The following is a 20,371-nucleotide window of genomic DNA, read 5'->3' on the forward strand; positions in this document are numbered from 1 at the left end:
AATGGCTGTTTCGAAACAGAGCCTATCCAGATGGATAGTTGAAGCTATAGCGTTAGCTTACACATCCAGGGGCCTTCAGTGTCCACTGGGTGTCAGAGCAAACTCCAGAAGAGGCGTCGCCTCATCGTGGGCGTGGTCTAGGGGGATTTCCTTACAGGATATATGTATGGTGGCAGGATGGGCCTCGCCGTCTACATTTATCAGGTTCTATAACCTAGAGGTTCCCGCTCTGCAAGCAAAGCTGTTGTTGGTATAGGTGAATCAGTGTCCTGATTGGAACTCTGAGATTCTCGCGTTCTCTGCCGTGGGTACGATTCACTCTGGTTCGCTTCGGCGATGAAATAAATCAGGTGAATCAGCCTTTTCGAGCTCCCTTTATAGGGCTAGGCCACACCCGTTTCGGCGGGAACTGGCATGGAGGGCGCGAGCGCCCTAATTGGTCTGATGTTGCATCAGCCTGCGCTCGATAGGCTTATGCAGTTGCCGCAGAGCAGCCAATGAGCGAGCGAGCCGTCTCGCCTATGGCTGTGTGCTGCTGCAAATGCGCTTTACAATAATTCAAAATTAAGGATAATTTTTTGCTTCAGTGTATCGTGAAAAGAGACTTTTCCCGTAGCGTCTTAGCTAAGACGCAGTACTCGTTCCCTCTTCTAGAGAGAACCGAGGTTACATTAGTAACCGAGTACGTTTTAAACGTTACGTTACCTAATTTAAAATTTGTTTTCTAACATCATATTATTTATAGTGATATCCATCTGCTGTGCACTCCTAAACTTTTTCTCAGAGATATTTTCTTTCACTCACGATGCTCTGGAGCAGATGGGAAAATTGGTCTTAACAAGGAAAACACCAAAAGTAAGTGTTTTATTTATTTTACAATACGTATTTTATAAAATAATATCACTTTATGACGATAGTTATATGCTGTGCATGCCAAAACGATCCGAAACATTTTCACAGATGAAATCTGAAATTGAAGGGAAATGCCAGAAGTGTTTTTAACGTTTCTTCATTTATAATACAGTATGTAACACGTCATAATAACAGCACAAATATAAATGGCAATATAAGTAAATTGTTCTTGTGTGTCTCATGTCCAATTTTTGTGATTTCTTTAAGCATGAATTGAGTTTTTATGTTGTGGATTTCATGTTGGATTTGAGTGCAGTTGTCCTTGAATTAATTTGAAAATAACACTTTTCAGTAAGCTCAAACTCTCTATACTGAGTAAGTTACATTCTTCATCATTAAAAGTGATTTTGTGTCCCCACAAGTCTTGGAGTATGGCACATGATTTGCAGGTTAACTACTTTAGACACTTCATTAAGCATTACATTATGTTTTGTATTTAGCAAAAGTTGTATGGGTTTGATATTACAATTTTAAGGAAACTATTTTTTTATATTGTTACAGATTGTTCATGCTGATTTAACAGAAAAATCAAATGGAGATGATGTGCTTGAAGAGTGTGAAGCCACCAATACATGAGTAAGTCACAATTGCATATTTTTTCTACAATGATAATAATAAAGAGTCTGATCTCTTTCTTAAAAAAATTAAACTGTAAGCTTTTTATATACAGTATATATATATAAAAATTCAAAAGTTAAAAAAATTCAAGTTAAAGGGTTCGTTCATCCAAAAATTAAAATTAGCCTGTGATTTATTCACCCTTAAGGCAACCTAGGTGTATATATAGTAATAAACTGTGCCTCACATGGCTACGCGGTGTGAATAAAGGCCTCCTGTAGCGAATCAATGCGTTTTTGAAAGAAAAAATATCCATATTTAAAACATTATAAACACTTTCCTTTAGCTTGTGCTGACCTTCGTGTGTGACTTTTTACCATGCATGCACTTCGCTGACATCCTACATCATCCGCCCAGAGGGGCTTCCGCGTACAACACTTTGTGCAACACAGTGCAAGCTAGAAAGACATTTTATTACGGAAGGATGCACTTTATTTCACTTCTTTTGGACTGTTCAACAGAAACACCCACCCACTGCAATTGTAAAGCTTGGAAGAGCCAGGACATTTTTAATAAAACTCTGTCTGGATAAGGAGTGGTCTCATGTATTTCTTCTGTAGATTTTTCAAAAAATAATGTTTGGTGTTCCTCAGAAGACAGAAGGTCATACAGATTTAGAACCACATGAGGATAAACACATGACAAAATCTTCAGTTTTGGGTGAACTATTGTTGTATTGCAATTCATACTTGTATTTGACATTTCACCTGATAATAGTTTTGATAAATGGATTTGAAAATATTTATTATTTTTTGTGTGTGTTTTTATTTATTATTATTATTATTGTTGTTGTTTTTCAATTGTACAGGGGAAGGTGTGTGATGCTGCAAATAGGAGTGGATCTTGCTTGGCTGAAAACGGCTGAGAAACGCATCTTGTCGTGCTGAAAAAAATAAGTTTAGAGAAGAGAAAAAGGAGGTCCAAACACCATCACAGACTTTGATTAGTGAGCATTAACATGTATTCTGCATTAATGTGTAATGAATGGAATGCTGTTGTTCAACCTGATAAATGTCAGCAATATAAATCTAATGACATTAAGAGTACTTATAGACCAAATAAGAATGTTTTCTGTGTCTTTGTTTTGACATTAGAATGTTTAATTGTTGTAAGACCATGTTCTTTACATTGAAATTTTGATTTGTTTTTGTTTTTTTGTTTTGAATTGTTTTGAATTGAAACATTGAAATGTAAACATTTTATTGTTTTGTGGGTTTATTTTTTTAATATTTCACCTGAACACTGGGGCAGTGTTGACCAGTTAATCCATGAGTGTTAACTTTGAACACCAACTTTGGTGTTCTCTTCATCCATTCTGTTGTTAATATTTTACACCTTAAGAGTTTGTTGGTTAACAACAAATGTAAACTCAAATGTAAACCCTTAAGGCTGCCTGCGGGTGTCGCTGTTGGACAGTGTTTTCTCTACTTCCTGTTGGCCTTCTGTAGCAAATTGTAGCTCCGTGTAGCTGTTTTTATTTTATTTTTTTCTCTAGAATCTTTATCTTACTATCACTCTCTGTTTTTTAAAGTGGTAAAATATAACTTAATTCACACCATATTTCTGATATTATCGATCAATCTTATCAGATTAACTTTGATCGTTCACTTTTATTTTATATCCGTGAGTGCAGTACACCTGCAAAGCGTTAGCACTCGTTAGCTTGTCATTAGTGTTTTCATTCGAACCTATCGCTGTTTTCTTTTCTCCTCTCCCTCGCTCCAGTTTTTCACAAGTTCATCAAACAACCGCAGTAAGAATTTTCATCAAGCACGGTGAGTAATGGCTTCTCCTATCATTGTTTCTTGCACCTCTTGCCACATGTACAGTTTATCTATCTCTGTCGCTGATGAGGGATTCACATGTGATAAATGCAGGGAAATAGTTAGGCTGACAGAGAAGATTTCAGAATTAGACACACGCATCCAAACTTTAATTGAGGACAGTAAAAATGTTAGGGCTCTAGATACGGCTTTGGATGCGTCTAGCTCAGGGATTCCTGTACATTGTTCGGTTCCGGAAACAGAGCCCCAGCAGCAGGGCAACTGGGTGACGATGAGGCAGCGTAGTCGTGGGTCAAAACACCGCTCTTCTGTTCCGATCAAAACATTAAACAGGTTCTCCCCACTCAGTGATGCACCCACTGAGAAACCTGATGAAAGTGTTTTAGTTATTGGTGATTCTATTGTACGGAACGTGAATATAGAGACACCAGCCACCATAGTCAAATGTTTACCAGGAGCCAGAGCACGTGACATCTTGGCAAATTTAAAATTGCTGGCTAATGCTAAACGTAAATACAGTAAGATTGTTATTCATGCCGGCGCTAATGATGTTCGACTTCGCCAGTCGGAGGTCACTAAAAATAACATTAAAGAGGTGTGTGAACTTGCAAGCACGATGTCAGACACTGTAATATGCTCTGGTCCCCTCCCTGCTTACTGTGGTGATGAGATGCATAACAGATTGTCATCACTCAATGGCTGGATGTCTAAGTGGTGCCCACAGAATAACATAGGTTTCATAGACAATTGGACGAGCTTTTGGGGCAGACCTGACCTGTTTAAAAGAGATGGTCTTCATCCCTCCTGGGGTGGCGCCACTCTTCTCTCTAGAAATATGGCAAATAGTCTTAGTGTTTATACTTGACTAACTGGGGCCCAGGTCAGGAAGCAGACAGACTGGCTAAACCGACCGTCTGCTAGCTGCCTCCCGTCACAGAGGTCAGTTAATTCTCAGCACATAGAGACTCTTTCACCTAGATATCACACTATAGAGACTGTGTCTGTTCCCCGAACTAGAAAATACAAAAAACGTCCAAACCAAGTTAAGATTAACAATTTAATTGAGGTTCAACAAATAAAAAACAGAAGCAATATGGATAAACAAATGATAAAGCTTGGCTTATTGAATATCAGATCCCTTTCTACGAAAACACTTTTTGTAAATAATATGATCACTGATCATAATATAGATGTACTCTGTTTGACAGAAACCTGGCTAAAACCTGATGATTACATTATTTTAAATGAGTCCACCCCCCAAGATTACTGTTATAAACATGAGCCACGTCTAAAAGGCAAAGGTGGAGGTGTTGCTTCAATTTATAACAACGTTTTCAGGATTTCTCAGCGGGCAGGCTTCAAGTATAACTCGTTTGAAGTAATGGTGTTTCATATAACATTATCCAAAGAAACAAATGTTAATGATAAATCCCCTGTTATGTTTGTACTGGCTACTGTATACAGGCCACCAGGGCACCATACAGACTTTATTAAAGAGTTTGGTGATTTTACATCCGAGTTAGTTCTGGCTGCAGATAAAGTTTTAATAGTTGGTGATTTTAATATCCATGTTGATAATGAAAAAGATGCATTGGGATCAGCATTTATAGACATTCTGAACTCTATTGGGGTTAGACAACACGTTTCAGGACCTACTCATTGTCGAAATCATACTCTAGATTTAATACTGTCACATAGAATTGATGTTGATGGTGTTGAAATTATTCAGCCAAGTGATGATATCTCAGATCATTATTTAGTTCTTTGCAAACTTCATATAGCCAAAATTGTAAATTCTACTTCTTGTTACAAGTATGGAAGAAACATCACTTCTAACACAAAAGACTGCTTTTTAAGTTATCTTCCTGATGTATCCAAATTCCTTAGCATATCCAAAACCTCAGAACAACTTGATGATGTAACAGAAACTATGGACTCTCTCTTTTCTAGCACCTTAAATAAAGTTGCTCCTTTAGGCTTAAGGAAGGTTAAGGAAAACAGTTTGACACCATGGTATAATGAGCATACTCGCACCCTAAAGAGGGCAGCCCGAAAAATGGAGCGCAGCTGGAGGAAAACAAAACTAGAGGTATTTCTAATTGCTTGGCGGGAAAGTAACATATCCTACAGAAAAGCATTAAAAACTGCTAGATCCGATTACTTTTCTTCTCTTTTAGAAGAAAACAAACATAACCCCAGGTATTTATTCAATACAGTGGCTAAATTAACGAAAAATAAAGCCTCAACAAGTGTTGACATTTCCCAACACCACAGCAGTAATGACTTTATGAACTACTTTACTTCTAAAATCAATACTATTAGAGATAAAATTGCAACCATTCAGCCGTCAGCTACAGTATCACATCAGACAGTGCACTATAGACCCCCTGAGGAACAGTTCCACTCATTCTCTACTATAGGAGAGGAAGAATTGTATAAACTTGTTAAATCATCTAAACCAACAACATGTATGTTAGACCCTATACCATCTAAGCTCCTGAAAGAGGTGCTTCCAGAAGTCATAGATCCTCTTCTGACTATTATTAATTCCTCATTGTCATTAGGACATGTCCCCAAAACCTTTAAACTGGCTGTTATTAAGCCTCTTATCAAAAAACCACAACTTGACCCCAAAGAACTAGTTAATTATAGACCAATCTCGAATCTCCCTTTTCTGTCCAAGATACTAGAAAAGGTGGTATCCACACAATTATATTCCTTCTTAGAGAAAAATGGTATATGTGAGGATTTCCAGTCAGGATTTAGACCGTATCATAGTACTGAGACTGCTCTACTTAGAGTTACAAATGATCTGCTCTTATCATCTGATCATGGGTGTATCTCTCTATTAGTTTTATTGGATCTTAGTGCTGCGTTTGACACAATTGACCACAACATTCTTTTGCATAGACTTGAATACTTTGTTGGCATCAGTGGAAGTGCATTAGCATGGTTTAAATCGTACTTATATGACCGCCATCAGTTCGTAGCAGTGAATGAAGATGTATCCTATTGATCACAAGTGCAGTATGGAGTACCTCAAGGCTCAGTACTAGGGCCGCTACTCTTCACGCTTTATATGTTACCCTTGGGAGATATCATCAGGAAACATGGTGTTAGCTTTCACTGTTATGCTGATGATACTCAGCTCTATATTTCTTCGCAGCCTGGTGAAACACACCAATTTGAAAACTAATGGATTGCATAGTCGATATAAAAAACTGGATGACGAGTAATTTCTTACTGCTAAATTCTGAAAAAACAGAGGTGTTAATTATAGGACCTAAAAACTCTGCTTGTAATAACCTAGAACACTGTCTAAGACTTGATGGTTGCTCTGTCAATTCTTAGTCATCAGTTAGGAACCTAGGTGTGCTACTTGATCGCAATCTTTCCTTAGAAAGCCACGTTTCTAGCATTTGTAAAACTGCATTTTTCCATCTCAAAAATATATTTAAATTACGGCCTATGCTCTCAATGTCAAATGCAGAAATGTTAATCCATGCATTTATGACCTCAAGGTTAGATTATTGTAATGCTTTATTGGGTAGTTGTTCTGCACACTTAGTAAACAAACTACAGCTAGTCCAAAATGCAGCAGCAAGAGTTCTTACTAGAACCAGGAAGTATGACCATATTAGCCCGGTCCTGTCAACACTGCACTGGCTCCCTATCAAGCATCGCATAGATTTTAAAATATTGCTTATTACTTATAAAGCCCTGAATGGTTTAGCACCTCAGTATTTGAATGAGCTCCTTTTACATTATAATCCTCTACGTCCGCTACGTTCTCAAAACTCAGGCAATTTGATAATACCTAGAATATCAAAATCAACTGCAGGCGGCAGATCCTTTTCCTATTTGGCGCCTAAACTCTGGAATAACCTACCTAACTTTGTTCCGGAGGCAGACACACTCTTGCAGTTTAAATCTAGATTAAAGACCCATCTCTTTAACCTGGCATACACATAACATACTAATATGCTTTTATTATCCAAATCCGTTAAAGGATTTTTAGGCTGCATTAATTAGGTAAACCGGAACCGGAAACACTTCCCATAACAACCTATGTACTTGCTACATCATTAGAAGAATGGCATCTACGCTAATATTTGTCTGTTTCTCTCTTGTTCCGAGGTCACCGTGGCCACCAGATCCAGTCTGTGTCCAGATCAAAGGGTCACTGCAGTCACCCGGATCCAGTACGTATCCAGACCAGATGGTGGATCAGCACCTAGAAAGGACCTCTACATCCCTGAAAGACAGCGGAGACCAGGACAACTAGAGCCCCAGATACAGATCCCCTGTAAAGACCTTGTCTCAGAGGAGCACCAGGACAAGACCACAGGAAACAGATGATTCTTCTGCACAATCTGACTTTGCTGCAGCCTGGAATTGAACTACTGGTTTCGTCTGGTCTGAGGAGAACTGGCCCCCCAACTGAGCCTGGTTTCTCCCAAGGTTTTTTTTCTCCATTCTGTCACCGATGGAGTTTCGGTTCCTTGCCGCTGTCGCCTCTGGCTTGCTTAGTTGGGGACACTTCATCTACAGCGATATCGTTGACTTGATTGCAAATAAATGCACAGACACTATTTAACTGAACAGAGATGACATAACTGAATCCAATGATGAACTGCCTTTAACTATCATTTTTGCATTATTGACACTGTTTTCCTAATGAATGTTGTTCAGTTGCTTTGACGCAATGTATTTTGTTTAAAGCGCTATATAAATAAAGGTGACAAAAGGTGACAACACTGTCAGAGTGTTAATAATGTTAACTCTTTCAAAAGTGTTCATTTAACACTTTACCAGTGATTCCCATATATACAGCCGTGGCCAAAAGTTTTGAGAATTACATAAATATTGGAAATTGGAAAAGTTGCTGCTTAAGTTTTATAATAGCAATTTGCATATACTCCAGAATGTTATGAAGGGTAATCAGATGAATTGCATAGTCCTTCTTTGCCATGAAAATTAACTTAATCCCAAAAAAACCTTTCCACTGCATTTCATTGCTGTCATTAAAGGACCTGCTGAGATCATTTCAGTAATTGTCTTGTTAACTCAGGTGAGAATGTTGACGAGCACAAGGCTGGAGATCATTATGTCAGGCTGATTGGGTTAGAATGGCAGACTTGACATGTTAAAAGGAGGGTGGATGCTTGAAATCATTGTTCTTCCATTGTTAACCATGGTGACCTGCAAAGAAACGCGTGCAGCCATCATTGCGTTGCATAAAAATGGCTTCACAGGCAAGGATATTGTGGCTACTAAGATTGCACCTAAATCAACAATTTATAGGATCATCAAGAACATCAAGGAAAGAGGTTCAATTCTTGTAAAGAAGGCTTCAGGGTGTCCAAGAAAGTCCAGCAAGCGCCAGGATGGTCTCCTAAAGAGGATTCAGCTGCGGGATCGGAGTGCCACCAGTGCAGAGCTTGCTCAGGAATGGCAGCAGGCAGGTGTGAGCGCATCTGCACGCACAGTGAGGACAAGACTTCTGGAAGATGGCCTGGTGTCAAGAAGGGCAGCAAAGAAGCCACTTCTCTCCAAAAAAAACATCAGGGACAGATTGATCTTCTGCAGAAAGTATAGTGAATGGACTGCTGAGGACTGGGGCAAAGTCATATTCTCCGATGAAGCCCCTTTCCGATTGTTTGGGGCATCTGGAAAAAGGCTTGTCCGGAGAAGAAAAGGTGAGTGCTACCATCAGTCCTGTGTCATGCCAACAGTAAAGCATCCTGACACAATTCATGTGTGGGGTTGCTTCTCATCCAAGGGAGTGGGCTCACTCACAATTCTGCCCAAAAACACAGTCATGAATAAAGAATGGTACAAAAACACCCTCCAACAGCAACTTCTTCCAACAATCCAACAACAGTTTGGTGAAGAACAATGTATTTTCCAGCACGATGGAGCACCGTGCCATAAGGCAAAAGTGATAACTAAGTGGCTCGGGGACCAGAATGTTGAAATTTTGGGTCCATGGCCTGGAAACTCCCCAGATCTTCATCCCATTGAGAACTTGTGGTCAATCCTGAAGAGGCGGGTGGACAAACAAAAACCCACTAATTCTGACAAACTCCAAGAAGTGATTATGAAAGAATGGGTTGCTATCAGTCAGGATGACTCCTTGCATAAATGTTATGTAATTGTCGATAAAAGCCTTTGAAACGTATGAAGTGCTTGTAATTATATTTCAGTACATCACAGAAACAACTGAAACAAAGATCTAAAAGCAGTTTAGCAGCAAACTTTTTGAAAACTAATATTTATGTAATTCTCAAAACTTTTGGCCACGACTGTACTATGGGCAAGTGTTAATTTGAACTCTGAGGGAGTTATATCCACTCTTTAAAATTTGCTGTGTACTCATCGTAGGCTCTACTTTTTAGCACAGTGATAACCCACAAAACTCAGACAAACCGAAACCCTTTAAATCCCAACAGAATATTAAACACGATTAGATCGACCCCCATATCATGTTAATAATCAGACAATTTCTTGAACATCAAAACATGTTAGACCTAAATAGGACTTGTTTTGTTAAAGTTTGATCTAAGTGAGCAGTAATTCTTTCATGGATGTAAAATCGAGTTAAGTTGTTTCTGAATGTAATGTCTCTTGGACCTGTTTGTGAATCATGTTCTGTTTATTATTGCTCCTGCAGTCAGCGTGATAAACAGATATAAAGTCTCTCACCTGATACGGTGAGTGTAACTGTATCACTGGTGTGTGAGGATCGTGATCCTCCTGTTTCTCTTCCAGTACAGCTGTAACGACCCGTGTGAGATTCATTAACAGAACTGATTCTGTATTCCTGTGACTGACTGACATCAATCTCTGAATCATCTTTACTCCAGATGTAGCTCCAGCTGCTGACATCTGTCTCCTGTCTCCTCCTTTTCACTGTGTTAACACACACCTGAAGAACAGACCAGCAAATCACCAAAACTTCTGCTTTTATAGGGGTGCTCGCACTTGCTCACGATGAGGTAATCAAAGGTATACGATTAGCAGTGCCTGACTGTCCTAACTTAGTCACACATGGATTTTCCATTTTGGTTTTATATTTGTTAAATAAATCATGACACTGTGTACAACCCGAATTCCGGAAAAGTTAGGACGTTTTTTAAATTTTAATAAAATGAAAACTAAAGGAATTTCAAATCACATGAGCCAATATTTTATTCACAATAGAACATAGATAACGTAGCAAATGTTTAAACTGAGAAATTTTCCACTTTTTTCCACTTAATTAGCTCATTTAAAATTTAATGCCTGCTACAGGTCTCAAAAAAGTTGGCACGGGGGCAACAAATGGCTAAAAAAGCAAGCAGTTTTGAAAAGATTCAGCTGGGAGAACATCTAGTGATTAACCAGGTCTGTAACATGATTAGCTATAAAAGCTTTGTCTTAGAGAAGCAGAGTCTCTCAGAAGTAAAGATGGGCAGAGGCTCTCCAATCTGTGAAAGACTGCATAAAACAATTGTGGAAAACTTTAAAAACAATGTTCCTCAACGTCAAATTGCAAAGGCTTTGCAAATCTCATCATCTACAGTGCATAACATCATCAAAAAATTCAGAGAAACTGGAGAAATCTCTGTGCATAAGGGACAAGGCCGGAGACCTTTATTGGATGCCCGTGGTCTTCGGGCTCTCAGACGACACTGCATCACTCATCGGCATGATTGTGTCAATGACATTACTAAATGGGCCCAGGAATACTTTCAGAAACCACTGTCGGTAAACACAATCCGCCATGCCATCAGCAGATGCCAACTAAAGCTCTATCATGCAAAAAGGAAGCCATATGTGAACATGGTCCAGAAGCGCCTTCGTATCCTGTGGGCCAAGGCTCATTTAAAATGGACTATTTCAAAGTGTAATAGTGTTTTATGGTCAGACGAGTCCAAATTTGACATTCTTGTTGGAAATCACGGACGCCGTGTCCTCCGGGCTAAAGAGGAGGGAGACCTTCCAGCATGTTATCAGCGTTCAGTTCAAAAGCCAGCATCTCTGATGGTATGGGGCTGCATAAGTGCATACGGTATGGGCAGCTTGCATGTTTTGGAAGGCTCTGTGAATGCTGAAAGGTATATAAAGGTTTTAGAGCAACATATGCTTCCCTCCAAACAACGTCTATTTCAGGGAAGGCCTTGTTTATTTCAGCAGGACAATGCAAAACCACATACTGCAGCTATAACAACAGCATGGCTTCGTCGTAGAAGAGTCCGGGTGCTAACCTGGCCTGCCTGCAGTCCAGATCTTTCACCTATAGAGAACATTTGGCGCATCATTAAACGAAAAATACGTCAAAGACGACCACGAACTCTTCAGCAGCTGGAAATCTATATAAGGCAAGAATGGGACCAAATTCCAACAGCAAAACTCCAGCAACTCATAGCCTCAATGCCCAGACGTCTTCAAACTGTTTTGAAAAGAAAAGGAGATGCTACACCATGGTAAACATGCCCCGTCCCAACTATTTTGAGACCTGTAGCAGAAATAAATGAGCTCATTTTGTGCATAAAATTGTAAACTTTCTCAGTTTAAACATTTGCAATGTTATCTATGTTCTATTGTGAATAAAATATTGGCTCATGTGATTTGAAAGTCTTTTAGTTTTCATTTTTTTTTTATTTAAAAAACGTCCCAACTTTTCCGGGATTCGGGTTGTAATATGTTGTGTCTTATTGTTCATCAAAGATTTTATTTTCCTAATTTTTTGGACCTGAAAAGGACCAGATTTTCTTTTCTTTCTTTTTTTTTTTTTAATGTTTTGATTAAAAAAAAGAAAAAAGAAAAGAAAAGAAAGGTCAGCACAACTTCTAACTAAATAATTATACTCAATAAAAAACCCTATTAAAATAAAAAGCTACAAGTTCATTTACACACAGGGTCAATTTAAAATGCAATGCTTTTATTAACTATTTGATCAAACATCTGAAATTCGTTCATGATGAAATAAAATCACATAATTTGTTAGTAGCAATGATTACAAAATTAATGAAGCTAGATGAACATTCTGTAACAGAATCATTAAAGATTATTTGGAAAAGACAATGCTGTGTATATATTTTTACTGTTTAAAATTTTTGAGCAAAGAGTCATTTGAAATGGACCAGTGGAAGTCAAAACAAATTGAAGGTAGATCAACCTTGACATTGAGAGACATTGCTGGTAAAATCAGATAAAGCAACCAAGAACAGTCTGTGTTAACCTTACAGATCAGATTCTTTAGTATTCACTTTGATATCAGTGTAAGTGACGCCTTTGTATTGGCCGTTGGTTTCGTACTGTAGCACACTGCCGTTCTTGCACGTGATGATCACTGTGCTGGTGTAAGGCAGGTCAAACGTGGCTCTGCCGATGGTGATGTCAACATCCACTTTCTTTTTAGCTGGCACATCTACAGTGGTAGTCAGAGTTTCGGTTCTCTCATCAGTGTACTCAAAGCTGTACGTGCTTTCTTCTCCAACGCTGGCACTGTATCCTGTAGAAACTTCTACAATTCCTGGAATCCCTGTCTTCACTTCCACACTAAATGTTTTGGTAAAGCTTTCACTCATGGACCATGAGGCTGTTTGGATCACTTTCTTTGAGGTCTCAACTGTTTGCTCTTGGTTAGCGGAGGTTTCATTTGTGTAAGAGACATATTTGATCTCTTCCGCTGACACCTTTGGTATCAGCTGCTGGAGAGTGGGATAGTTCACATTGGTGAGAACTGTGGATTGAACTGCATTGAGAAACATGAATCCCATGCAGTCAATATCTGCACCAGCTGCCCCTGCAACTCCCAGACAAAACCCAGTGCCGATATCAATGGGGTGCTCTTTTTTTAAACCCATGTTTGTCATCTTGGCAAAAAATTCTCCTCCCTGGTTGGTCTTGAATTTGATGGCTCCGAGACGTGTTCCTTCTCCGTTCTCCCAGAGGGACAGTGAGGTGAAACACTCACCAGACTTGAAAGTGAACTCTTGATACGACCCATCTGACTTGCCAAAGGTTTCATTTGTGTCATCTGAAAGCCAGACTTTGACAGCCTTAACCTGTGATTCTCCCACCCACACCCCGATCTTCTTTAAATTGGCACCATTCTTCTCCCCAGTAAATGAAAATGGAGATCCTCCTTTGCCACCAACTTTTTCCAGTGTTGTTGGTTTGGACATCTTTAAAGTAGATCTGGAAATAACATCACAGAATAATAGTCAAAACAACATATTTTTTAAGAACATTTTTAACTCTTTTAAAGTAATTTGTAGTTTGCTTTTCCTCCCTATTTACTGACATTTATACCCTATTATATATCCTGCAATAACCTCCGGCAAAATATCAAGCCGTTTGCTACAACCCGAATTCCGGAAAAGTTGGGACGTTTTTTAAATTTTAATAAAATGAAAACTAAAAGACTTTCAAATCACATGAGCCAATATTTTATTCACAATAGAACATAGATAACATAGCAAATGTTTAAACTGAGAAAGTTTACAATTTTATGCACAAAATGAGCTCATTTCAATTTTGATTTCTGCTACAGGTCTCAAAATAGTTGGGACGGGGCATGTTTACCATGGTGTAGCATCTCCTTTTCCTTTCAAAACAGTTTGAAGACGTCTGGGCATTGAGGCTATGAGTTGCTGGAGTTTTGCTGTTGGAATTTTGTCCCATTCTTGCCTTCTATAGATTTCCAGCTGCTGAAGAGTTCGTGGTCGTCTTTGACGTATTTTTCGTTTAATGATGCGCCAAATGTTCTCTATAGGTGAAAGATCTGGACTGCAGGCAGGCCAGGTTAGCACCCGGACTCTTCTACGACGAAGCCATGCTGTTGTTATAGCTGCAGTATGTGGCTCTAAAACCTTTATATACCTTTCAGCATTCACAGAGCCTTCCAAAACATGCAAGCTGCCCATACCGTATGCACTTATGCACCCCCATACCATCAGAGATGCTGGCTTTTGAACTGAACGCTGATAACATGCTGGAAGGTCTCCCTCCTCTTTAGCCCGGAGGACACGGCGTCCGTGATTTCCAACAAGAATGTCAAATTTGGACTCGTCTGACCATAAAACACTATTCCACTTTGAAATAGTCCATTTTAAATGAGCCTTGGCCCACAGGACACGACGGCGCTTCTGGACCATGTTCACATATGGCTTCCTTTTTGCATGATAGAGCTTAAGTTGGCATCTGCTGATGGCACGGCGGATTGTGTTTACCGACAGTGGTTTCTGAAAGTATTCCTGGGCCCATTTAGAAATGTCATTGACACAATCATGCCGATGAGTGATGCAGTGTCGTCTGAGAGCCCGAAGACCACGGGCATCCAATAAAGGTCTCCGGCCTTGTCCCTTATGCACAGAGATTTCTCCAGTTTCTCTGAATCTTTTGATGATGTTATGCACTGTAGATGATGAGATTTGCAAAGCCTTTGCAATTTGATGTTGAGGAACATTGTTTTTAAAGTTTTCCACAATTTTTTTACGCAGTCTTTCACAGATTGGAGAGCCTCTGCCCATCTTTACTTCTGAGAGACTCTGCTTCTCTAAGACAAAGCTTTTATAGCTAATCATGTTACAGACCTGATATCAATTAACTTAATTAATCACTAGATGTTCTTCCAGCTGAATCTTTTCAAAACTGCTTGCTTTTTTAGCCATTTGTTGCCCCCGTGCCAACTTTTTGGAGACCTGTAGCAGGCATTAAATTTTAAATGAGCTAATTAAGTGGATAAAAGTGTAAAATTTCTCAGTTTAAACATTTGCTACGTTATCTATGTTCTATTGTGAATAAAATATTGGCTCATGTGATTTGAAAGTCTTTTAGTTTTAATTTTATTAAAATTTAAAAAACATCCCAACTTTTCCGGAATTCGGGTTGTACATGAGCGGCCATCTCTGGAAAAATACTCACAGATGACTGTAGCCTGATGAACGTCTCAAGATCAGCTTGTCAAATGAAAGCCAGAAATGTGAGATATGTTTGACTGGACAACTGCTTAAATAGGAATTCAAACAGGGCAGGAATAACCTGGAAACACACACACCTCCTGACAGAGTCACCTGACAAAAAAAAACACCCTTATTGCGTATGAAATTTTATAAGATATATACCTTAAATGCATTATATGTTTATTTAGAATAAAGTGTCAAATGTATCATTATAACAAAATCTGGCTTTTTATTTTCTTTTTTGGCTGGGGAAACGCCCATATATATAAATCATGACAGTGATTGCCTTGCAATATTGATTTCAGCATAGATTTTTGTTGTGTTGCATCACATTAGGGAGTTAAAAACAATGTGCTGACTGACTTTCTGTTCATAACTTCCCACCATTCTTAATGAATTTAATAATATATTTTTAATGCGTAACCCTTTATGATTAACCAAACTTAAGCCTGACATATAAAATAATAGAAAAATATAGTTGACTTGTTAAAGAATGAAGCCAAGTTCTTATGACACATTAAACTTCTGATAAACCTTCAAATAAAACTCTCTGGTTAAGCTAAGAAATGCTCAGCTGAAACCAAAACACAGTTTAAGCACTGGAAGTCTTTTCTACTCTCAATCTAAACATGTCAAAAAGGTTAAACAATGGTTCAGAATGATCTGGAAAATAAAAACAAATTTTAAGAACAAGAACAGCATATCATAACAAATATATCACCAAAACAATGAACCAGGCCAGGGCCAGGGGGGTTAGAGCAAAGATTCAGATCATTAAATCAGACACCAGAACAAAACATTAACATAGCAGAATTTTAAATATTTACATAATTGTATGCACATTTCTACCATTCCTTACATTGTTAGTCATTATTGTGTACTATTCTTGATCGTGGGCTTCATTTCGCCTCAAAAAATGAAATTTTAAGGCAATGTAAAGAAAATAAATAAATAAGTGTAATTTTATTTGTTAAATTTTGTAAAAACACTACAGAAAAATACATGTTAATAGGTTAACAGTAAGTTAGACATTTCATGTAGTCTTACAAGTAAAATGCTGTTAATTGAACAAATCAATGTAAAATTTAGTGAAAAACTGTAAACTAAAATTCCTAGAATTCCCTGCGTGTCACTCCACATTTGAAAGTATTTTGTTTAAATAATGATTTTTTTTTTTTATAATTTTGTTTTTTAATAAATGTTTTGTTACAAAAACTATTTAAAAACATGGTTAAACATCATGTTTGGGCTTTATGTTACATCTTCTGTTGTTTATTGCATTATTGCAAAACTCATTTCTAGTTTTACTTGATCTTAGTGCTGCGTTCGACACCATAGATCATGACATACTCATAGATCGATTACAAAACTATACAGGTATTCAAGGGCAGGCTCTAAGATGGTTTAGATCCTACCTGTCCGATCGCTTCCATTTTGTTTACTTAAATGGGGAGTCATCTCATTTATCATCAGTAAAATATGGATTGCCACAAGGATCCGTTCTAGGTCCCCTTCTGTTTTCAATATACATGTTGCCCATTGGTAATATTATTAGAAAATACGGAATTAGCTTCCACTGTTATGCTGATGATACTCAGCTATATATCTCAACGAGACCAGATGAAACTTCTAAATTATCTAAGCTAACAGAGTGTGTTAAAAATGTAAAAGATTGGATGACCAGAAAAGCTAGTTCATGCATTCATGACCTCGAGACTGGACTATTGTAATGCACTTCTAGGTGGTTGTCCTGCTTCGACAATAAACAAGCTACAGGTAGTCCAAAATGCAGCGGCTAGAGTCCTTACAAGGTCAAGAAAATATGATCATATTACCCCAATTTTACAGTCTCTGCACTGGCTACCTATTAAGTTCCATATCAGTTACAAATTATCATTACTTAGCTATAAGGCCCTAAAAGGTTTAGCTCCTGCGTACCTAACTAGCCTTCTATCACACTACAATCCATCACGCTCTCTAAGGTCACAAAACGCTGGACTTTTGGTAGTTCCTAGGATAGCAAAGTCCACTAAAGGAGGTAGAGCTTTTTCACATTTGGCTCCCAAACTCTGGAATAGCCTTCCTGATAATGTTCGGGGTTCAGACACACTCTCTCTGTTTAAATCTAGATTAAAAACGCATCTCTTTCGCCAAGCATTTGAATAATGTATCTTAAAATGTGAGTATAGCTGTATCTGATCAAATGCGCATTCTTATTCTTTAGCTTGGGTTAAACTAATTAATTTTACTTTGTTGGATCAGCAGCTATGCTAATGATGTCTCTATTTGTTTCTATGTTTTGCCGTAACTAGGATTTACACAAGCTCCAGTCTGGAACCAGAACACCTGAGAAGAGATGATGCTGACCCTCAGAGGACCCCAGATGATGCTAACCCTGAATCAACAACAGAACAAACAAATATTGCTACAAGTGTGACTGCATCATATAATAATTATTAATTATTAATAATATTAATAATGTTCATCATCTGGCTGACTACGACTTAATAAATATAATAAATACATTTTTCTACAAATCCTGTCATACGTGCACAAACTGACAGTCACCACTTATAAGCTATTACTAAATATTGTAGAAACATACTTTTCTGTAAAGTTGCTTTGTAACGATTTGTATTGTAAAAAGCGCTATACAAATAAACTTGAATTGAATTGAATTATTTAAGTGTCATGTGTGTTGTCATGAAGGTGGTTTGTGTTTGCATGAATGACTCTTCTATATATTAATATATATTTCTGCTTGTGGCGAAGCTCCTTGTGATGAGCTTTGATTCCTCATGTGGCTTTCTCTTACACCACTTACATTATTATGGTGGTTGTCTGTATGTTAAAAGTACAAAACAGATTTTAATAGCAGTGTGCGTTGTTAAATTTATCGTTTACATTCACATTTTCCTGTTTGTAAATTACAGATATACAGTATACTGTAAAAATGTACAAATTGCCGTAAATGTGTTTACAGTTTTTCTGTATTTTTACAGAAACCACTGTTCAGTTCTGGGTGGTTCCAGCTTGAGCTATTTAGATGCAAGACATTTCAGGGCAGCTACCAGAAGATATTTGCCTAGCAACTACAGGGTCAAAAGAAATAAAAGCATAAAATATATAAGTACATTTTAAACTTGCTCCCAAAATGATTTTAGCTTTGGACAAGAGTTAAGTGCCACATTGCACAAATTCCATCCAACATTTGACAGAGTATATTGTATTCATCTTTGCCACAATTGTGAAGTTCAGAAATATCTTTAAATTCTCTCCACATATTTGAGTTAGTCGCCCTATGAGCCTCACGACAAGTATCTGCCCAATCCTCCCGAGTAACCTCCGCCTGCATTTCTAGCTCCCATCATTCTTTATATGCAGAAGAATTGCTTGAATGAAGTAACAGTAGCCTCTGATAAAGTACAGAGATAAAATCCTTAACTATATTTCCCATATGAATATCATCAATTATTTTCTCCACTTCATTTGGATTAACAATCTCTTCCCAATCTTTATGTTTTGTAAGTCAGTCTCTTATTTTTACAGGTCTCTTATTATTCAAGAAGAACACATTTTATCAAATTTAAATGAGATATATAAAACATGATGAAGATGCACGTGTTTTTCAGGGGTGTTTGAGGCACAGCCTTCATCAGCGCCCTTCTTCAGTGTTGAAACAGTTTTCACAATAGATCTGAATAATTTGTCATGGGAAGATTTCACTTCTTAATGACTATGCATGTGGTTGTGATAAGGTCCTCAATGTATCACAAGCACTGATAAATGTTTTACGTCAGTGGTCTTGGGATACTACTGCTCTGCACATTTTATATGTCTTGTTCATACACACTCATATCAGTTCAACAGGTGATGCAGATGTCATGACGCAGATGCTCTCAGGAGTGAATTAAGAAGTGGAAAGTCACTGCGGTACACCCACATTCACTGTAAAATATATGCAGAGAATATGTGGGGGTTCATAAGTTTATCATGTGAGTTAAGTTAATCAGAAGTTAATCGGTTAATCATGTTTAATGATTGTGACACGTCCTAATAATCATTTGCATTGACATTTACATGTTGGAGAACTCCTTTCATGAAAAAATGCATTCCATCTCTTTAAAAAACGACACATAAAAAATGGTTTTCTGACTTTTTTTTTAAACTAAAGAGCCTGGAAACATTTCAATTGTCTGGAGGAGATGTGAACTTACAGACAACACACAAATGTATATATTTTTCTAAACTATTTTTATAAGATGTGTAAAGATGAAGCACTAATTAAAAAAAGAATAATTTTTATATTGTTGGTTTAAAAGTATTACATGTTTACTTTATTTAAAAAAATAATAAAATCCATTAAGATTTCACAGACATATCTGATACGAACCATGACCTGAAGTTGTTCATAAAATTATAAGGCCTTTTATTTGATAAAATAAAATAATATAATAAATAAAATAATAAAAGTATCAATCAGATGACGGGAGTCATGTAGTAGATTGTGCTGTAAAATCCTTTATATACTTAATAACGATTTCATGTCTGCTATTGCAAAGCTCCGTGAGGATTATTTGAAAAATGTATAAGAATTCCACAGGAAAAAAAAACATTAAGGTTTGGAACCTTGTTTAACCTTGTTTATTGCGCTCGTTTGTTGCACTGAAGTCCAGTGAGCACTAGGTGGCACTGTTCTCTTCGTTTCTTTTTGTCTCGTTCTCTTCCTCTTTCTTTGATTATCACTTGCTGTCAGTCGATGAGGCATCATCTGCTACAGGCCAAAAATAAGGTCAGATACATAGTTTTAAAAACAGCAGGATGTGTGTATACAGTTATGCATAACGTGAAACTCTCTGGTCTCAGGTGAGGTGCCCAAAACAACCAGAATCAGCTGACCTCTAAGCGAATAAGACATGGCAATGTGTGTGTCTGTGGGAAGTCAACACACACGCCTCAGGGCCGGTAAACAGCACAGAGAAGTAGCGAGGGGCAAAAGTTCAGGTCATGTGCAGCTATCTGTCATCATTTGATGATAACAGATGTGTCTGACGTTTTTCTCCGTCAACTTGCACTCAAATTCGGTTTATTTGCAATAACATT

The 20,371-nt window shown here is 37.8% G+C and overlaps 1 protein-coding gene and 1 long non-coding RNA gene across 2 annotated transcripts in view; one reads left to right on the forward strand and one right to left on the reverse strand.

Annotated features, from left to right (window-relative positions):
- Positions 1-691: 691 nt before the first annotated feature.
- Positions 692-20,371, forward strand: part of LOC132116214 (uncharacterized) — a 36,546-nt gene continuing 16,866 nt past the window's right edge. Inside the window, exons 1-2 of the long non-coding RNA XR_009425607.1 lie at positions 692-855; positions 1,414-1,488. This is a non-coding gene — a long non-coding RNA (uncharacterized LOC132116214). The remainder of the gene's footprint in view (positions 856-1,413; positions 1,489-20,371) is intronic.
- On the reverse strand, positions 12,244-15,362 carry LOC132113602 (aerolysin-like protein). The gene is made up of 2 exons (XM_059521453.1): positions 15,231-15,362; positions 12,244-13,502 (listed from the first exon to the last, which is right to left on the reverse strand). The coding sequence occupies exon 2, from the start codon at positions 13,487-13,489 to the stop codon at positions 12,542-12,544; it is 948 nt and encodes a 315-aa protein (XP_059377436.1). The 5' UTR covers positions 13,490-13,502; positions 15,231-15,362; the 3' UTR covers positions 12,244-12,541.

The sequence above is a fragment of the Carassius carassius genome, chromosome 3 (assembly GCF_963082965.1).
Source record: "Carassius carassius chromosome 3, fCarCar2.1, whole genome shotgun sequence".
Lineage (NCBI taxonomy): Eukaryota > Metazoa > Chordata > Actinopteri > Cypriniformes > Cyprinidae > Carassius > Carassius carassius.